The sequence below is a fragment of the Schistocerca piceifrons genome, chromosome 7 (genome assembly GCF_021461385.2).
Source record: "Schistocerca piceifrons isolate TAMUIC-IGC-003096 chromosome 7, iqSchPice1.1, whole genome shotgun sequence".
Lineage (NCBI taxonomy): Eukaryota > Metazoa > Arthropoda > Insecta > Orthoptera > Acrididae > Schistocerca > Schistocerca piceifrons.
In genome coordinates this window covers 1,121,836-1,140,964 of record NC_060144.1, presented here as the reverse complement: position 1 = coordinate 1,140,964, position 19,129 = coordinate 1,121,836, and the positions used below count along the sequence as shown (strand labels likewise).

The 19,129-nt window shown below is 40.1% G+C and overlaps 1 protein-coding gene across 1 annotated transcript in view; it reads left to right on the top strand.

The window, feature by feature from the left end:
• LOC124805294 (protein unc-13 homolog B) overlaps positions 1-19,129 on the top strand; it is a 473,759-nt gene that overhangs the window by 142,923 nt on the left and 311,707 nt on the right. Inside the window, exon 6 of the mRNA XM_047265806.1 lies at positions 16,324-16,465. Coding sequence (XP_047121762.1) covers positions 16,324-16,465 — 142 coding nt within the window. The remainder of the gene's footprint in view (positions 1-16,323; positions 16,466-19,129) is intronic.

Here is a 19,129-nt window from a genome sequence, read left to right as displayed (position 1 = left end):
ACCGGAAAAGGCCACATGGGCTATTGATGACTAGGATCTGCTGCGATTCCTCGTCCAACAGGAGCTGCAAACAAGCATTCCACAAATAAATTTTGATGAAAATGGTTGGACACAGAAGACCGGGCAGTATGTCATCCACCCATGGGGCAGGATATGCATCAATGTCAGACTGAGAATTTACTGTGACCTTAAAATCACACAGATGCATAAAGCACTGTTTGGCTTCTTGACCAACATGATAGGCATCACCGAGCAACTGTGCTCAATGGAACAAGGATGCCTCTCTCTTATATGTGGCAAAATTCCAGCTGGAGCCTGTGTCGGAGAGCAAAGGAGACCGGGTGGGCCTTAAAAAACGATTGACAGCAGAGGGAAGAAGCAGAACATGTGCGGTGAAACTCTTAACCTGTAGTGTGGAGGATGAGAACAACACTTTGTATTTGCTGAGCAATGGGGTGAGGAGGGTATCTGAGGATGGGATCAAAACTGCGTGTACCTCATCCTCCACTGACAAACCCAGATGATCAAAAGTGTCCACACTCAGAAGGTTAGTAGCACTGAGGAGCCAACCATCAAAAACTGAGTGTTGAGGGAATGACTGTTGTAGGAGATTTGTGTTGAAAAAAATGCTGTCGACTGATATGTGGTGATTACTGAAACTACATATGGATACAAAGACAGCAAGCCCAAGCATTGGTATGTGGCACCATTCACAATGTAAATGGAAAATGCCATGTCGATTTGGAAGACCACAGAAATATGCGTGACCTCCAAGGGAAGGAGGAAATGGCTCCCAAATGGAGAATGATGGAGAATACTTGTCCATCAATGGAATGCGAGACTTCCGGGTCCTGTGGTAATGATTTGTGATGAGCCTGTGCATCACAGGAAGCGTGGCATCTACACAATGTTTCTGCAAAGCCTGACACACAACAGCAATATGGCGTGTTTGGCTGCAAGCCGTACACCTTGTCTGCTGATGGGGGCGGTCTGACTGTTGGTGACGCTGGAAACAGTTGGGACATGGTGGAAAACAGGCCAAAGACTTTCTTTCATAGGACGTACCAACGGACCGACGAGGCTCCCGCTTGGCTCTACCCAATTGGCAAGCCACAAAAACAGCTGGATCAAGACACATTGGTTGCAACTGGTGAGACTGCACTAATGATTGGCAGACAGGTGTCAAGAGACAGGTCCTGTACCTTCAAAATATCAGCACAAAGACACTCGTCTGGTGCATGAAACACCACCATATCATGAATCAACAAAGAGGAATAAGACTGCTTGCAGGCAACATTGGCACACTGGAATTTGCAATTGCAGGAGAGACCCTGGAGCATCGTAATCCATTCCCGATATGTCTGACCTGGGGACTTTCAACAAGAAAAGAAAGTCTGACGGGCGAAGGTGTCATGTATTTGTGTGTCACAGTACTCAGAAAGGTAGCCCTTAATATGGGTTAACAAGAGATTGCGAGGGGGCTGCTCAAGGTTCAATTGTTGAATTAAACAGTGCACCTTTGGACCGACTGTTGCTGGGGGGGGGGGGGGGGGGACTGACTTTGATTTTTGTTGTGAATTTCATATGCCAGTAAATGTTGTTTCTACAGTTCAACAAAATTTGACCATGATTCAACAGACCTATCAAAAGCTGTAAACATCGGTGGAGCCACGTGAAAAGTGTTCAACTTACCCACAATGAAATCAACTCTATGAGCTATCTCTTGCATCACTGGAGAGTAAAGGCTATGTTCTGACCTTGTGAGCACTGCCTGAATCTGCTGTAGAGTTTCCATCAAGGACTCCTCTGAGGAGGCCATTTCGTTCAAAAACAAAAGTTTTATCCTTGTCGGCAATAACGGTAGTGTCCTGTAGTTGGCAGGAAAGAACTAATGATTAACTTTGAGCACACTTTATTTAAATGAAATGCCTTAATGGTGTACACCAATTTCCAAACACGAGAATAACAAGAAGCATAACAATTCTTGTGGTGGCAAAAACCAGATAAGATTATAAGGGAATGAAAAGAAATAATTACCAAAATACTACTCTACACAATTACAAAGCGGTGCTACACCCAACAAAATACAACTTTCTACTGCAAGCTATTGGCAAGTGTCTACTAGGCTAGAACCAGCATAGGTATTGTCCAGAGCTGTCCTCGCTGTAGGTACACACTGCGGGTCTGACTTTGCTGACGTGCTTATAACACCGATTCAGCGGAGTGCTACATGTAGACACATTAGTTCCAATAGGTGGATCTCTGTCACATGGCTTTTCACGAAATAGTGCTGTGTTTATGTGGGAAGTCCGTTGATGTTTCCATCCACTGGCGATGTTTTGATCTGAGCTCTCGAAGGAAGGTCGGCAGCCCACCTTGCTTGTGTGTTGTGCAGGCCCTCTAACTGATAAGGGGCTGCTACGACATTTGTCCCCCTGAAAAAAGAATGCACAGTACCACAAACGTCCATAGGAGTAGGGACATCGTGGCTGACGTCCATACGTTCGCAGCCAGAAGGGGCTGGATGCGGCGACCTGCAGGGCAGCGGGTGGCAGTGGCAGCAGCTGAGGTGGAGGGGGAAGTGGAGGTTCTGCCACAGGGCAGCTGGCAGCAGGCACTGGTAGCACCCTGGTTGGAAAAAACACAATCTGCATCAGATCATATGAGGTTAGGAGATCTTCCAACATCCTTTTTCTTGCAAACTCACTAACAAAATTAATAATGAAGGCACCACATACAACAAATTTTTGGTACTTCCTATAAAGTGAACCAAGAACCCTCTCTAGCTTGACCAGAAACACTCTGAAGTCAGAGTTAGGGGTTCTACAAACAACAACAAGTAGAAGTTTAGTTTCACTAAATTCAACTGCTCCTGCACAGCAATCAAATACAAATACCTGTTCAGTGCAGTGCTGTGATACGTCTACGGACTCAAACTGAAAACACGTTTTTTACATACATGAACACCTCCGCCCCCCTCCCCCCCACTCCATAAAGAACTCCTTGAAAAAACAGCCAGCTAATCTATATCCTGGTAAAGGAAGCCTCTGAATTGTGAAGTGGTGCTCTGATATACCAATAATGTCAGAGTCAACATTTATAAGCAGTTAACTAACTTCATCTCTAATACCTCTTACACTTTGATGAAACATGCTAATTCCTTCTCTACTTGGATACCTCTCAAGGTGATTCCTTTATTAGAGGGTTTTTGTTTAAGCAGAGATACCTATCAGCTGACTTGAGTCCACAGAAGGTACAGCTCTAACACCAATTACTACAGGAATTTTTCCATGAGTGATCCCACCACCACCCACTACACTTTCAGCTATAAGCTTTGCCAGCCTTCTTCCCATCCCATTGAGGTGCAGGCCATTCCTAGTGAAACTCAGTCTAATGGTAGACTCAACTGGCACCACTCCAATGTAAGCCATGCCCTCCAACATCAGTGTCTTCTCCAGTCCCATGTTAAAACACCTAACAGCAGCATTAAGGTGAGGCCAATCATGATGCTGAAACAGTTGCGTGAATTGTACATTAGTGCCACCAGTCTGAGTAGCTATCATTACCAGGTCACCACCTACATCATATTCCCTGTCCCTATCAAGACTATCCCCTGTTCCACCCACAACCACAACCTGATCCTCTTTTGTAAAATTCTTACATTACTTCCCCATGTTAACAGTCACATAAGCCAACTCTGCACTAGGCTTTACAATGCTGGTGGTCTGGGACTCACTTCCCAACACTTCCTGCAACTGCTGGCCCACACCCTTGCCATGTGAACCTTCTTCTTTCTGTTACAATTTGCATCTCACTTAGGCTCCCTAACGCCTGAGGACTGCTGCATGTTCCCTACACCTACAGCTACAAGAGCCTCCTCTCCACTCACATCTGATAGTTTGTTAAGTCTATTGGTTATATGCAAAGTAAAACTGTCTGAATAACTCCTCCTCCTAGCGTCTTGTTTACCAACTATCAGTTTCCATTCCCCAGTGCCCTTCTTCCACCACAACCTAGACATGGGTCTTCAGTTATCATATTGGGACCAAGGTTCAATCTTCACAATGGGTCAGAAAATGTTCTCCAAGACAAAATCAAACAATGGAAAATCCAGGATGGAATGTAACGTATTATGAGAAGGAAAGTTGCTACTCACCATATGGCGGAGATGCTGGGTCACAGATAAGCACAACAAAAAGATTTTCACACTTAAAGCATTCGGCCAATGGACTTTGTCAACAATACACACACACACACACACACACACACACACACACACACACTCCCGCAAACGCAACTCACAAGCACAACTGCAGTCTCAGGCAACTGGCTGTGTGGTTTCAGTTGCCTGAGACTGTAGTCGTGTCTGTGAGTTGCATTTGTGTGAGTGGTGTGTGTGTGTGTGTGTGTGTGTGTGTGTGTGTGTGTGTGTGTGTCTTTTGGCTGAATGCTTTATGTGTGAAAATCTTTTTTTAGTGTCTATCTGCGACTCAGCATCTCCGCCATATGGTGAGTAGCAACTTTCCTTCTCATAATATTGTAACAAAAAAGAGAAAAAGCTCATTAGGCAGGGTCAAATGTCAAAGCCATGTTGATATTTTCTTTCTCTTTGAAGGATTAGTTTATCAGGGACAAACTGTTAACTGATGATACTATCGGGAAGTGTTGTGACACACGCAAGAAAATGTGAGAAGGAAACAGCCTGAAATGTGGCAAGACAACTCGTGGCTCTTGCACCACGATTATGCGCCCGCACATTCATCCCTGTTGGTGCGTGACCATTGCACAAAAAACGAAATCACTGTGGTACCTCATCCTATGTACTCTCCAGATCTGGCCCCCATAGTTGAAAACACCATTGAAAGGACGAAGATTTGCAAGACTAGACGAGATAAAAAAAATTCACAGACAGCACTTCGCACGATCCAGCAGGAGGTGTACCAAGACTGCTTCCGCAAGTGGAAACGACACTGGTAGTGCTGTATCTGTTATGGCAGAGAGTATTTGGAAGGGGACTATGTGCAATAAGTAAAACATAAGCACAGAAAAAATTCTGTGGACAAAGTTCTAGACCTTATATGGTGTGTATTGCCAGCAACATCTTATGCAATACATAGTTGCTAATCTGACAACAGATATCAATAAATTGCCTTTTAACTCTTTTCTGAGTACAAAACATCAGCCATTGATGACACCTCATCTAAATTACTCCTCAATGATTGTAGTATTCCATATCAAACCAACTGCATACAGGTAATGTAACTATCAGTCACTAATCTGTACATACTGATAAGTTTGTGGACACCTGTGTAACAATCACGTGTACGTCAAGAGATCATTCTGATGTGCTTCCTAGACAGTAGCACATTCAGTTGGATTCACTAAAGGTGACATTCACAACAAAATAATTTTTTGCCACATTCTGATTTGGAAAGAAAGGGGAATATTCTGCAACCCATCAACTGTCAGTGAAGATACCAGTATAGAGTGCAAATGCAGTCTTTGTGTAGTGATATCCCTGTTTGAGAAGACACAGATCCTGCTTGATTTAGTAAGGGGTGTAATTGATCAGAATGACATCATGACGGATCCTACAAGGAGAGAACATTTTTAAATGCATTAATTCTCATCAGTAGAGATATAGTGTAATTAGCTGTCCAGAGAGTGAAAGGACCAATGAAACCCTACAGTGTCATTGCTGTTCAACATATGTTTAGTGCTTGTCACCAATTATACAATTGCAGTCTGCTCTCCAGTTATAATGAATTTAACTACCAATCACTTCTGGTCATATCTCTAACAGGAGTGTGTAGCGTCAGTAAATTTCTTAACAGCTGTTCAGAGTAATTATATTTCTCATTATAACTGTTCATGTCTTTATTTTAGCATTCTTTGATCTTAGGTAATTATAAAGTCATTTTCCCAGGAAAATAAAGACTTTATTCCATTGTTGTAGAGCAACACATTCTGCTGGTTTCTTTCAGTTGCAAGTAAACCATGCTGTACACAGACAATCTGTGCCACTTTCTTTCACTCTTTGTATTTACTATTCCTTTATTAGGTTTTCCCCTTGATGACATGTAGTTATCAGTTTTGTTTTTCCCTGGCTTTGGAATACCCCTTATCTGTCTTAGTAGTTAATTTTTTTGGCTGGTCTAAGGAACCTAACTTTTCATGTGACAAAATCACATGGACAGTTTTCTTACATTTCTCTTCTCTGTTGAGTACAAGAACTATAGGCACAAATGAACAGAAGATGTTATGACCTTCATAATGCGAAATACAAGGTAATTGTATCTTCAGGAATCACATAATCAAGGAACCTACTGGATATGATGCAATCTGCAGCTCACATTGCTCAGTTATTCCTTTAAGTTCTTATGACTAGGTAATTAATTATAATGCACCCTTTACATTGCACAGTAAATGAGGATATATTTTTTCACTGCAACATCCTTAGGTAATTGTTTCACAGATTCTTGGCCATGTCAGATTTGTACATAATCTCAAGCTTTAGAAAACTTCCTCTGTCACCTCCACCATCAGGAGCTATCTGTACACAGTGTGTGGTATTTTGTTTAGTTGGATGAAATATGTAATGGAGATGCCATAAAATCATGGAACTTCCATATGCTACCAGAGATTATGTCAACATCTGTGATGGAGGAACATTGGTGGTGATGATGATTTTGTTAGATGGTGAATAACTCATATTTGTCTGTAGTCTACCAGACAGTGTGATAAAAAATCTGCAAACGCCATCTCTTGAGCCCCCAAGCCTATACTGCCTGCCTAAAATCCATTACGACTTATCATTACTGTAATAGATTCCCCAACCTATAGGCTAAAAAGTACCTATATGGAGGTGTGCAAAGGTAGTATGTGCAGTTTTGATGACCACTATGTCCAGATGGCTTAGTGGTCAGAGCATCTGCACAGTAAGCAGGAGACCCAGGTTCAAATCCCAGACCAACAGAAATTTTCAGCTTTCCCCATTGATTTAAATCAATTCCCATTTGCAGACAGTATCTGTAATTCTTCTGTGTTTTAATTCATAATAGCTGCTGGATTGAAATAGCGTATAATTAATATATATTGAGGTGGAGACGGCCAATGATCTCTTCGGTGCAGTGCACACGAGGCTCGAACTCTTGTAGGAATCATCAAAATGGTGTGAGTAATGAGGATAATGGGTAGGAATCACTACATTAGTAGTGTGTGGATGAATTCAGACTTTGGGTCTGTGGGGAGGTGTGCTAGGGTAGTCCACGCAGTTAAGATGAAAACTATGTCTGGATGGCTTAGCGGTCAGAGCATCTGCCTGATCTGGCACAAATTTTTCACTTTTCTCATTAATTTAAATCAGTGATCACTCACAGACAATGTCTGTAATTCCTTTGTGCCTTAAAAATAAATAATTAAGCCAATAAAGTCAATAGTAGGTGACTGCAAACATCATATTGAAAACTGCCATATGTTCATCGACATACTTAAACAAATCAGAATCAAAACAGACAACAGTATGGTCAGTTTGGATTTTGTCTCTTTGTTGATAATAAAAAGTCCATGAGGGAAATACATAAAGTTATTATCAGTCCGCTTTGCTCCTAAGACTGTCAAAATGTTTTGTCATACTTTGATGACCATCTACTTAACACTAGAACCGCTGGTATTTGGACATACCTAGAACTGCAGTTGGGTCACTAATGACATGCGATCTTTTCCTTTATTTCCCCTATGTCAATGGGTTATTGTTACTGCCAATGAATCTATTGTTAGAAGCACTAGGAAATTTAGAATGAAATTAACAAAAATAAACAAGGTTTACACAAATTATAATTTTATATTTTAAAACTTACATGTATTTGCTGAGCGTTTTTACTGGGTACCGTTACATAATGAACACAAATAATAGGCTTTTGATGTACATTTGTTGCACACAGTTTTCTTGCAGATGTGACACTTTACAAATGATTTGTTTCCTTCACAGTTAGACTTTACAAGGCAGTGTGTTCATTTTTTTTGTCTGTCAGGAATATCTTCACGTCTGACAGGGACACTAGTCTTTCTGATCACTGCGTACTTCTCAGCAAGCTCCTCCCCCGGCTACAGGATGAAATGCCTGCGTTTCTATTTTTTATCATTTAGGTAATTGAACAATACCCACGCATTCATCCCAGCCAAATCCAGCAAGTTGTAAAATGTGTGAATGGGCCAACGTCTCAATGATGCTTTGACAAGTATTTGCGAGCCATTTGGTTGACCACGTCCACTCCATATTTAGAGCAGTTATAAAATGTAACTGTATCTGGCTTCTTTTTTATACCATCCTCAATCGTTTCAGAAGGATGCATAGTGCTCTGAATCAGGACATTCTTGTTGCTCTTACCCTGATAAACAGTCAGTGTGGTGCGGCAATACTGTGCTCTTGCCTTCTTGATACAGACTGGTATTTCCCTGCAAAATCGATTTATTGTGCCCAAAAGCCTCATAGAATTAGGTTTCAGTGCCTCAGAGAGTGCTAAGGAGGTGAAAAAATTGTCACATGTGACATTTATTCCTTTGTTGAGGTAAGGTTGCATCAATTTTTCTTACAACAAAGTCACCCAAGATGCTCATCACTCCACCTAGTGTCATCCTTTCCTAGATAAGGGATAGCATTCACAATATATTTTGAGTCTTTATCTATCGCCATCCAATACTTTTGCCCGTATTTGCCCAGTTTTTAGGCCATAAACTGCGTGAATCTGCAACGGCACTTTGAAGGAAAAAGCTGTTTGTCAATTGTTATATATGGACCCGGTATGTAGCTAGACTGTGCATTCGCAATGAACTCATTCCAGATTTCTGATACCAAAGCAAACTTGTCTTCTCTTAGTCGTTCTGATCATGTGGATCTAAATTCAAATCTGAGATAATGCATTATCTCTCTGAATCTGTCACGAGCCATTGTTGATTTCACAAAATTATTTCCCCACTTCACTGACCACAGTGTGTCTAGTTCTAAGCTCTTAGCCCCAATGGCACCACGGACATACAATATAGCTATAAAAGCTTCCAGTTCTTCAATTTTTATAGTCCACTCATCTGAGCTCAGTAGACGACGTGCTTCAGTTTCTGTACATTTTACAATATGTTTAAAAATTTTGTCCGTTATCATTAGATGCCATGCACTGTAACAGGTGTCATTCACATTTTGTTTTGCATGTGGAGATGGTCCTCTCCTATCTTTGAAAACATTCTGTTGTCCATATCTTCCAGCTGAACAATCACCTATTACTCCAACTTTCCAGGTTGTTCCATCGGGTGCTACAATATCACTACCTGAAGGAAACTGAAGTAGTCCAGAACCCTGGGCATTTTGTTGTCCACGCCGACCTTGAGGACATCCACTTCCTTGAGTTGACTTAGTCTTTGTGGCAGCTGTTCCTGTAATAGTAGTTCTACATATTAGAACACGATTTAATATTGAATATATTGTGTGATATTAGAACAAAAAAACACCTTCATAAATGTAATATATAATTTGTAAAAATTCAACAGGAAACAAAGAATAAACATAAGTGTTGCAATTAAAATTAGTGTCTACACATCATATACATAAACAAAAATTATTATAAAGCAAACACATAAACAAGCATACATTTCTCATCAGCATTAAGTAGAACCTTCTCAGGGTTAACATCGTCTTCTGATGAAGATCTGGAACTATTCGTGATGGAAATTCTTCCTCAGATAAAGACACCAGCAGTTCGCTCTCAGATTCACTATCTAAAATCTCATTTAGAGCATTTATAATGTCCTCTTACAAGCACTATCTACACAGACAGAATGCACTACTAAACCCATTTTCGTGGCACAAAACTCTGGGTGTGCAATATCTGCATACAAGGTCAGACTTGTTTGAACCTCTCTCCCTCTTGTCCCTTGCTGAAAACTGGAACGTCAGCCAGAAGTGAAGTAAAAAGGAGTTTTGCAATTGTTGACCAAAGACACACTAGCAATAGGCATGAAGCTACACGGAAAATGTGATTGTTATAGCGACTGTGCCATGCGGGTCAGAACTGACCCTTCCGCAGTTCTAGGTTAATCTTCATATTTCTCTTTTATGTTTTTGCCATAAAATGTGAAATGAAGTATAATCACTAATTACCTTATTTCATAAAAAGTCACAGAAATGTAACACTCTAGGCAATAATACAAAAGAGTGACAAACAGAAGATATATCAAGTGGGTCAGGAGTGACTCAGCCGCAGTTCTAGTGTTAATGTGTAGTGATAAATTTTAAGAAATCATTGAGCAATGACCATGGGATCTCCATTGTCTTTGGCAGTGGCTAATTTCTTTTTGACTATTCAGAAATGCATTAAATTCAGCTCCTCTTTGTTCATTGCAACTCTTTTAGTGTGTTGATGACACTTTTATAATCTGTCCACTTGGGATCAAAGCTCTTCACTGGTTTTTTCATCATATGTATAGTACGTACACTAATATCAATTTCACCACTGAGATGGAGTGACATGAAAAATTACTAGTTTGTAGATGTTCTGCCTGAATAGTGATCAGATGGATGTCTTGGCAACTTTGTTTCTACATCTACCTATATGTGCAAGTCACCATACCATGCGGGGCAGAGGATACCTTTCCTATTCCATTCACAAATCGAGTGCAGGGAAACCTGTATTTGATTCTCTACATGCCCTGATATATCTTATGTTGTCTTTGTAGATTTTACACGAGAAGTCTGTTGATGGCTGGACGATTATTAGAAATTTGTCACAGATCCTAGTTCTTAAAATTTTCTCAACAGTTTTCCATGAAAAGAATTTTTGGTTCCCTCCAAGTATACTCATTTGGTTCACAGAGCATAACACTCAAATATTGATTGAACCTACTTGCAACAAATCTATCAGCATGCCTCAGATGTGCTTTGATGTCTTCCTTTAGTCCACCAGTGGTGATTCCAAACACCCAAGCAGCACCCAAGAACGGATAACACTAGTGTCCTACAGGCGTTCTCCTTCACAGATGAGCTACACTTTCCTAAAATTCTCCCAATAAACCAGAGTCTACTGTTGCCTTCCCTACAATTGACCTTCCTGATTCCATTTCATATCGCTTTGCTGCATTAAACTTTGATATTTAATCAGTGTGACTGTGTCAAGCAGCACAACACTAATACTGTATTTGAACATTATAAGATTTTTTTTTCATACTCATTTGCATTAACTTCCATTTTCTTACCATGTCTAAGTCATACTCATTTGCATTAACTTCCATTTTCTTAACGTGTCTAAGTCATCATGTATCCTCCTACAGTCACTCAATGAAACCACTTTCCTATACCATACAGTGACTTCAGAAAATAGTTACAGATTGCTGCTCACCCTGTCCATCAGATTGTTTATGTATGTAGAGAACAAGATCAGTTCTATTACAGTTCTCTTGTCTCTGATGAGCACCCACCATCCTGGACAACATGCTGGGTTTCGATATTTGTATGAAATCATTTGTAGGTCAGTAATACTATCAAACATTGCTGCATGAGCAATAAACCTAAACATAATCATTAATAATAAACATAATTTTTAGAGCCATGTCACCAGTATTGTGATATTAATATTTCAGACACTGGAACATGATCACTATACTTATATGCTTTTAATACCACTGCCTACAGGGTCCTTCTTTTTGGACCAAAAGTGTAGAAAAATTTCTTGTTGGCAGCCTTGAGCATAATGATTTTGTATTATTGTTTATAAGTTTTATTCGTGATTCACAGTATGCTATAAATCAGGTACACATGTTGGTAGGAATGGTGATGGTGCTGGTTGAATAAAGGTGCAAGGCTTGCTTTGTTCCTCCAGTCAAGCAAAATTCAACAATTTCCAACAACCAACAGACATTTGGCAGACTAGTCAAATGACCATTCTCTGAGAAGGCAGGAATGTTGTCCCTCCACCTCCTCCCTCCTGCTGCTGCTGCAGCTGCAATTCCACTTAGCCACATTTTGCACTTTGCAGCTGCTCTGTTTGTATTTGAGCATGTAGTTGCTACTCACATCTATTTGGCCCTTTGCTGGTGATGAGGCTACTAATTGTGGCTGACATTGGTGTTAAACTACCTAATTCATTTATAAATCTCCAATGCCCTCAAGTGCCATGAGACTGGCCCATAAGCTATGGGCTTCTCTTTGGGCAAATACGGTTGTACTTCTGAGGACCCACTAAATCAGATGTTTCCCTGTAATTTGTAAGATCTGGTTTACGTGTTCATTATTGTGCCACATGTAAACCTATTCCTCTGAGCATGTTCTGTACAGTAAATAAAGTATTAAAGAAGATATTACACAAACCATAAGTCAAGAGATGTGAACTAGATTTTTTGGGGGTGCGGAAAACATTTTGAAAAATGAAATTAATATTTGGTTTATGAGCACAATAACTTTTATGTCATTCCATTATCTCACTATATATGTGCCTTTGGTACCTCAAAATTTTTAATAATGGTACATTGCAAAATATTATTAAAACTTATGTAGTTTGAAAATCTTGGTCTTGAAGAACATTGAGTGTCCCAACTGTTGACTATTAACTGTTATTTTGTTACAGATACATCATCTTTGGTAAGTGTGTGTGTGTGTGTGTGTGTTGCTAAAACTATGCGTAAACTAAGAGCTCTGTGAAGCGTCCAACTTCCCTTCAGTGTTTTCCATTTATATCCCACGTTACTATAAATTGCCACCAGTCAAAACCTAGATAAAGAGAGCTTTCATTTATCTCACATCAGCTCTTTAGAGTTGTGACTGCATACCTATTTCTCATACTATTTTGCAAATGAGAAATGTATAGCTGAATTATACCAAAGGCTTACTCATTTCAAAATCATGTGAACTTCTGTCTATTTTGTGAAAAGGTACCAAATGAAGAATGACTTTGCATTATGTAAAAAAACATTCATGGCAAAAAAATAAGTAACTGGAAAGGGAGTCCATTCATTCATGTATCATGAACAGAGCCTTCCAGGATGTATATGCAGCACAAATTTGTATTTAAACATGGAAAATCCATGATGAAATAATAGCAATATGAAAAGGATAAGCTGCTATTCACCACACAGAGGAAGTATTGAGTGACACATTGAAAAAAGATTGCTAATATTGTAAGCTATTGGAATAAGTTCTTCATCAGACATAGACAAAACAAAACACACACACAGGCCACTGTTGCCTCTGGGCCCAGATGCAGCTGCATCTGAGGTCAGAACAGGTATATAGTGGGGAAGTGGAGAGAAAGCAGGGTTGGGATAAGGGAAGGTGCTAGTGTTGGCTGTGGGAGTGTGGAGGGATGTGGTGGGGACAGAGCCAAGAGGAGAGCACTGCACAGGTGCACTGGTAGGATGGAAGACATGTTTGAGCTGGTGTGGAAGTAGCAGGAAAGGGGATAGGCAGGTGGAAGACAGGGCCTAGTGAAGGCTGAAGCCAGATGGGGTACAAGAACAAAGAATATGTTGCTGGGAGAGTTTCCACCTGCACAGCTCAGGAAACCTGGTGTTAGTGTGAAAAATTCAGACGGCACAGGCAGTGAAGCATTTGTTGAAGTCGAACATGTTACGTTGGGCATCATGCTCAGTAACAGGGTGGTTCAGCTGTCTCTTGGCTGTGGTTAGATGGTGGCTATTCATTTGAACACATGGCCCAGACAGAATGTGGCGCAGTGGTTACAGCTAAGTTTGTACATTGCGTGACTGCTTTTGCAGGTGGACCTGAATTTGATGAGGTGGGAGATTCTTGTTAAAGGGCTGGGGCATGTGCTAGTGGAGTAATGTATGTGATAGGTCTTACACCTAGATCTATTCCAGTGACATGAGCTATGGGGCAAGGGGTTGGAGGCAGGAATGGAATAGGGCTGGACAACGATATTGTTAAGTTTGGTTGGGCATCTAAATACCACTGTGGGAGGGATGATGAGGATATTTCAGGACATGATGAGAGGCAGTGGAAAACCTGGTGGAGAACGTGATTCAGTTGCTCCAGTTCTGGGTGGTACTAAGTCACAAGAGGAGTGCTCCTTTGTGGCCAGACAGCAGGCATGTGGGAAGTGGTAGGTGACTTGAGGGACAAAGACACGGGAATCTGTTTCTGGAAAAAAATGGAGAGGAGGGTAATTCCAGCTGTGAAGGTCTCAATGAGGCTCTTGACATGTTTGGAGAAGGAATACTTCTCATTCCAGATCCAAAAACCATAGGTTGCTAGACTGTTTGGAAGGGACATCTTTGTGTGGAATGGGTGGCAGCTTTTGAAGTACAGATATTGTTGGTGGTTGGCAGGTTTTATATGGACAGGGTTACTGACATAGCTATCCTTGATTTGAAAGTTGACATCAAAGAAGGTGGATTGTGAGGCTAAGGAGGACTGTGTGAATCGAATGGGGGAGAAGGTGTTGAGATTCTAGAGGTATGTGAATGGGGTAGCTCACCCTTGGTTCAGATGATTGGTCTGATCATGGTGAGGGGTTTTAGATTTTGTGTCTTGAGGAAAGGTTCCTCTAGATGGCCCAGGAATAGGTTGGCATAAAGTGGTGCCATGTGGGTGCCCATTGCTGTACCACAGGTTTGTTTGTTGTTGATACTTTCAAAGGAGAAGTAATTATGGGTGAAGATATAGTTGGTCATGATGACCAGGAATGAGGTTGTTGGTTGGAATCAATAAGGTGCTGGGAAAGGTGGTGCTCTGTAGTAGTCATTAGGAATGTTAGTGCAGAGAGAGATGTCACTGACAGTGATTAGTAGGACACTGGGTGGTAAAGCGACAGGAACAGCGGAGAATCCATAGAGGATATGGTTGGTGTCTCTTATACAGGAGTGTAAGTTACTGGTAATAGGCTGAAGGTGTTAGTCCAAAGGAATTATCTGTGAGAGCACAGTAATCAGAAACAATGGGGCATCTTGGATAGTTGTGTCTAGGACTTTAGGAAACATGTAGAACAAAGGAGTGGTGGGGCTGTGGAGGGAAACAGACTCAGGACAGAGGTTCTTGTGTGGACCTAGGGGTTTGAGGAGTGGCTGGAGATCCTATATTTCTGGTATGGGGTAATTGTTGCAGGACTTGCACATAGACATGACTGATGCTGGAGTCCCTCTGCCAGGTAATCCCTGTGTCTCATAACCAAAGTGATGAAATCTTTGTGTAGGATTATAAATTCTTGTTGTCAGTCTTGAGCATAATAATTTAATTTTATTCGTGATTCACGGTATGCTGTAAATCAGGTATACATGTTGGTGGGAATGGTGATGGTTGAAGAAAAGTGTAAGGCTTGCTTTGTTATTTCAGGTAAGCAAAATCCAAAAATTCCCAACAGCCAACAGATGTGTGGGAGACTGGTGCAAGAATGTTGTCTCTCCTCCTCCTGCTGCTGCTGCAACTTCACTCATCCACATTTCTCACTTTGCAGTTGCTCTATCTTCTGTTTGTATTTGAGCATGTAGTTACTGTTCACACCTATTTGGCTTTTGTCAACTGCAACAGACTTAGACTACTAGTTGTGACCAGTATTGCTGTTAACCTTCTTCATTTATAAATCTTCTATCCACTCAAGCACCATGAGATTGGCCCATCAGCTATGGGATTTCCTTTGGCGATATACAGTTGTACTTCCGAGGACCCACTAAATCAAATGTTTGCCTGTAATTTGTAAGATCTGATTTACGTGCTCATTATTGTGCTACATGTAAGCCTATTCCTTTCAGCATGTCCTGTACAGTAAATAAAGTATTAAAGGTGATGTTACCCAAACCATAAATCAAGAAATATGTACTGTATAATTTTGAGGGTGTGGAAATCATTTTGAAAAATGAAATCAATATTTGGTTTATAAACACAATAACAATTACGTCATTCCATTACTCCATTAACTCACTATATATGTGCCTCTGGTACCTCAAAATTTTTAATAAGAGTTTATGCTGACTTTAAAACACCTGTGATTTCACTTCGGAAACTGGAAGTAATGTAACTCAGCAAATAAAATGAAATAAAATAAATAAAAGATGTCAGTGTTTCCTCCAAAATTCTTCTACAGAAGAAATTGCTTTGCTGTGTGAAATGAACTCTTTGGTAATTTTTACTGCATCGAGAAACATATTAATGATTTTCATATGCAGTGTGGGAATAGTAACCATAAACTAAATTCACGATGTAGACAGAAGTTTTCCAAAACTTATAACATAAAAATAATCCATACTCTTCACAGAGGAGTTAAATTTGTGTTGGATAACTATTTGAGAACTGTATGTGTTAATGTAAGCTGTATGATTTGATTTCAGTTATCTGCGCCCAGGGTTTGATTGCAAAGGATAAAAGTGGAACATCTGATCCATATGTTACTGTACAAGTTGGGAAAGTTAAGAAGCGGACCAAGACCATGCCACAAGAGCTCAATCCAGTTTGGAATGAAAAATTTTATTTGTAAGTTAATAACAATGTAATTAATAACTGTCATTTGGTATTTTTATATATCCATAATATTGATCAGGAAATTTGTTATGTCTCCTTGATAGCATAAATGTGTTACATATTTCTGTCTTAATGTTTTAAAGTACTGTTGTAAATCATATTGCTACCATACTGAAAAAGGCTACATGTTGTCCGTTTGCATGAGAAATTTGTATAGAAGTACAGGGGGAGCAAAAAGTCTTCCCCCGATTACAAAAATTTATAACAGAATAACTGTTTGAAATAGTAAGTTACATTTGATGTCGTTACATAGGTTAGTGTTACTACTGACCAACAGATGGCGCTAGTGCTCCACTACACCTACGCGGTCAGTTAGGTCATGTTAGTTGCTGGCAAAATGGCGTCGTAATAGAAGAAAGTACAGAGTGTGCTTTGGTTTCATGAAACGAAATCGCCCATCAGTGTTCAGCATAAATTTCGGGCTTCTTATGGATGCTGCCCTCCTGACGTTAAGTCAGTAAAGCAACTGTATGCTAAGTTTAACAAAACAGGCAGCGTTGAAGATCGTCCTCAAAGTGGCAGGCCTCGTGTGAGTAATGCAACTGTTTATCATGTTCGGTAATCGTTTCAGCAGAGTCCGTCTAAATCAACTTGTCAAGCATCACATGAACTTCAAATACCACAAGCAAATACGGTGCAGATTCTTCATGAAAGGCTTAGGTTGCATGCTTATAAAGTGCAAATTGTGGAGGCCTTGCAACCGAATGATTTGCTGTCACGTGCTGAATTTGCAACTGAGATTGTCAACAGGACTGATGACACTAACGATTACTTAAATAGCATATGCTTTACTGAATTGAAGTGAATTGAATTGATGAATCCACCTTTCATGTCAGTGCAATGGTGAATAGGCATAATGTTTATGGGGTTCAGAGTGTCCACATGCTACTGTACACTCACAGTGAGACAGCAAAAAAGTGAATGCTTGGTGCAGCCTCATACATAACAAGGTTTTTGGACCATTTTTCTTTGCAGAAAAATCCATTGCCGCTAACATTTACTTAGACGTTTTGCAACAGTTCATTGCCCCACAGTTAGAAGAATATCAACCATAGATAATTTTCCAGCAAGATGGAGCACCTCCCCCCCCCCCCCCCCCCCCGCCCCCCTCCCCTGCTCCGGGCTTTGATAGTGTGTGGTTTCCTGTATGAAACAGTTCCAGATCAGTGGATTGGAAGGAACAGTCCAACACCCTGACCCTGGCCATCGCACTCTCCAGACATTACACCCCTTGACTTTTGTTTCTGGGGTTATATTAAGGACAGAGTCTTTGTCACATCAGTTGCTGACTTTGACGAACTGAAGGCTAGGATACAAGCTGCTGTGGGTACTGTGACAGAGCACATGTTACGAAATACCTGGCAGGAACTGGAATACCGCCTTGACATTCTCTGAGCTAGCAAGGAAGCTCACATTGAGGTTTACTAACATAAGTGGTCTTGAAAAAGACTAGTAACATTAACCTAAGTAACAACATCAAAAGTAAATTATTATGTCAAATGGTTATTCTGTAATAAACTGTTATAATCAGGGCAAGACTTCATGCTCACCATGTATATGAAATGTAACCCTAGGCCTGAATTTAATAATAGTACTCTCTCTCTCTCTCTCTCTCTCTCTCTCTCTCTCTCTCTCTCTCTCTCTCTCTCTCTCTCTTGTGCATGCACACTCACACACACATACACACACACAGAGATTAATTGAATTACTTAAGAAGCAAAATGATTTTACAATTGTTTATTGCCTGTTAACATTATTATATCACTTGGAATTTCATAAGATATTTTTATGCTTGTTTATTTTACCCCAGTGCCAGAACATGGTAACATTGTGAATAACAGAGATCATTTTTATGGGCAGTTTGAAATATAAGAATGCTGCTGCTGTTTTAAAATTGTGCTCTGTTAATGAGCATACGTTCAGTCACTGGATGCAGAACGATCAAAGTTGTACAGTACCATTTTGGTGCTATAATGAGTTTTCATTAAAGAAAGCTAGCAAATATAATTTTACCATGACTCGTTACCAAACTCTGCTCCATACTTAAAATGCTGCAAACTGTGTTTTGCATAAATATCAAAAAATACACTTCATTAAAAGCGTTTTTACTTTTATATTTAGTTATATTATTCAAAATCTGTTATGCATCACTAAATACTTAGCAGTTTTATGAGTCTACTGATGAATGTTGATGTCTAAGCTATGTCCTGTGATGAGGTAACTTATTTATAATGTCCTATGGTTATAGCAGTTCTTGAAACAGGCAGAATTAATTGCTGCAGAGATGCATTCTTAATTTAGTTTCATATTTCTTGAGATTCCTAATTCCCAATCCTTTCCTGTATTGTATGTAATCATTTCACCTCAATTAGAAACTGACTTTTATTGTTTGTAGTTAATAACAGTAAATCTACTGAAGTGTAGGTCTAAGAATTGTCATATCCTTCAAGAAACACAAGCCATTGAATAAACAACTGTATGCAATATTCTTATTGCCCCCTTTTTTTTAATTATACATCTCATTGACATCTGAACATTACCCCAAAAGGATTTTAGCTATGAAAAGAAACAAATATCTTGAAGTCATAACAGTTACAGATACTTCTCAGAGCAAAG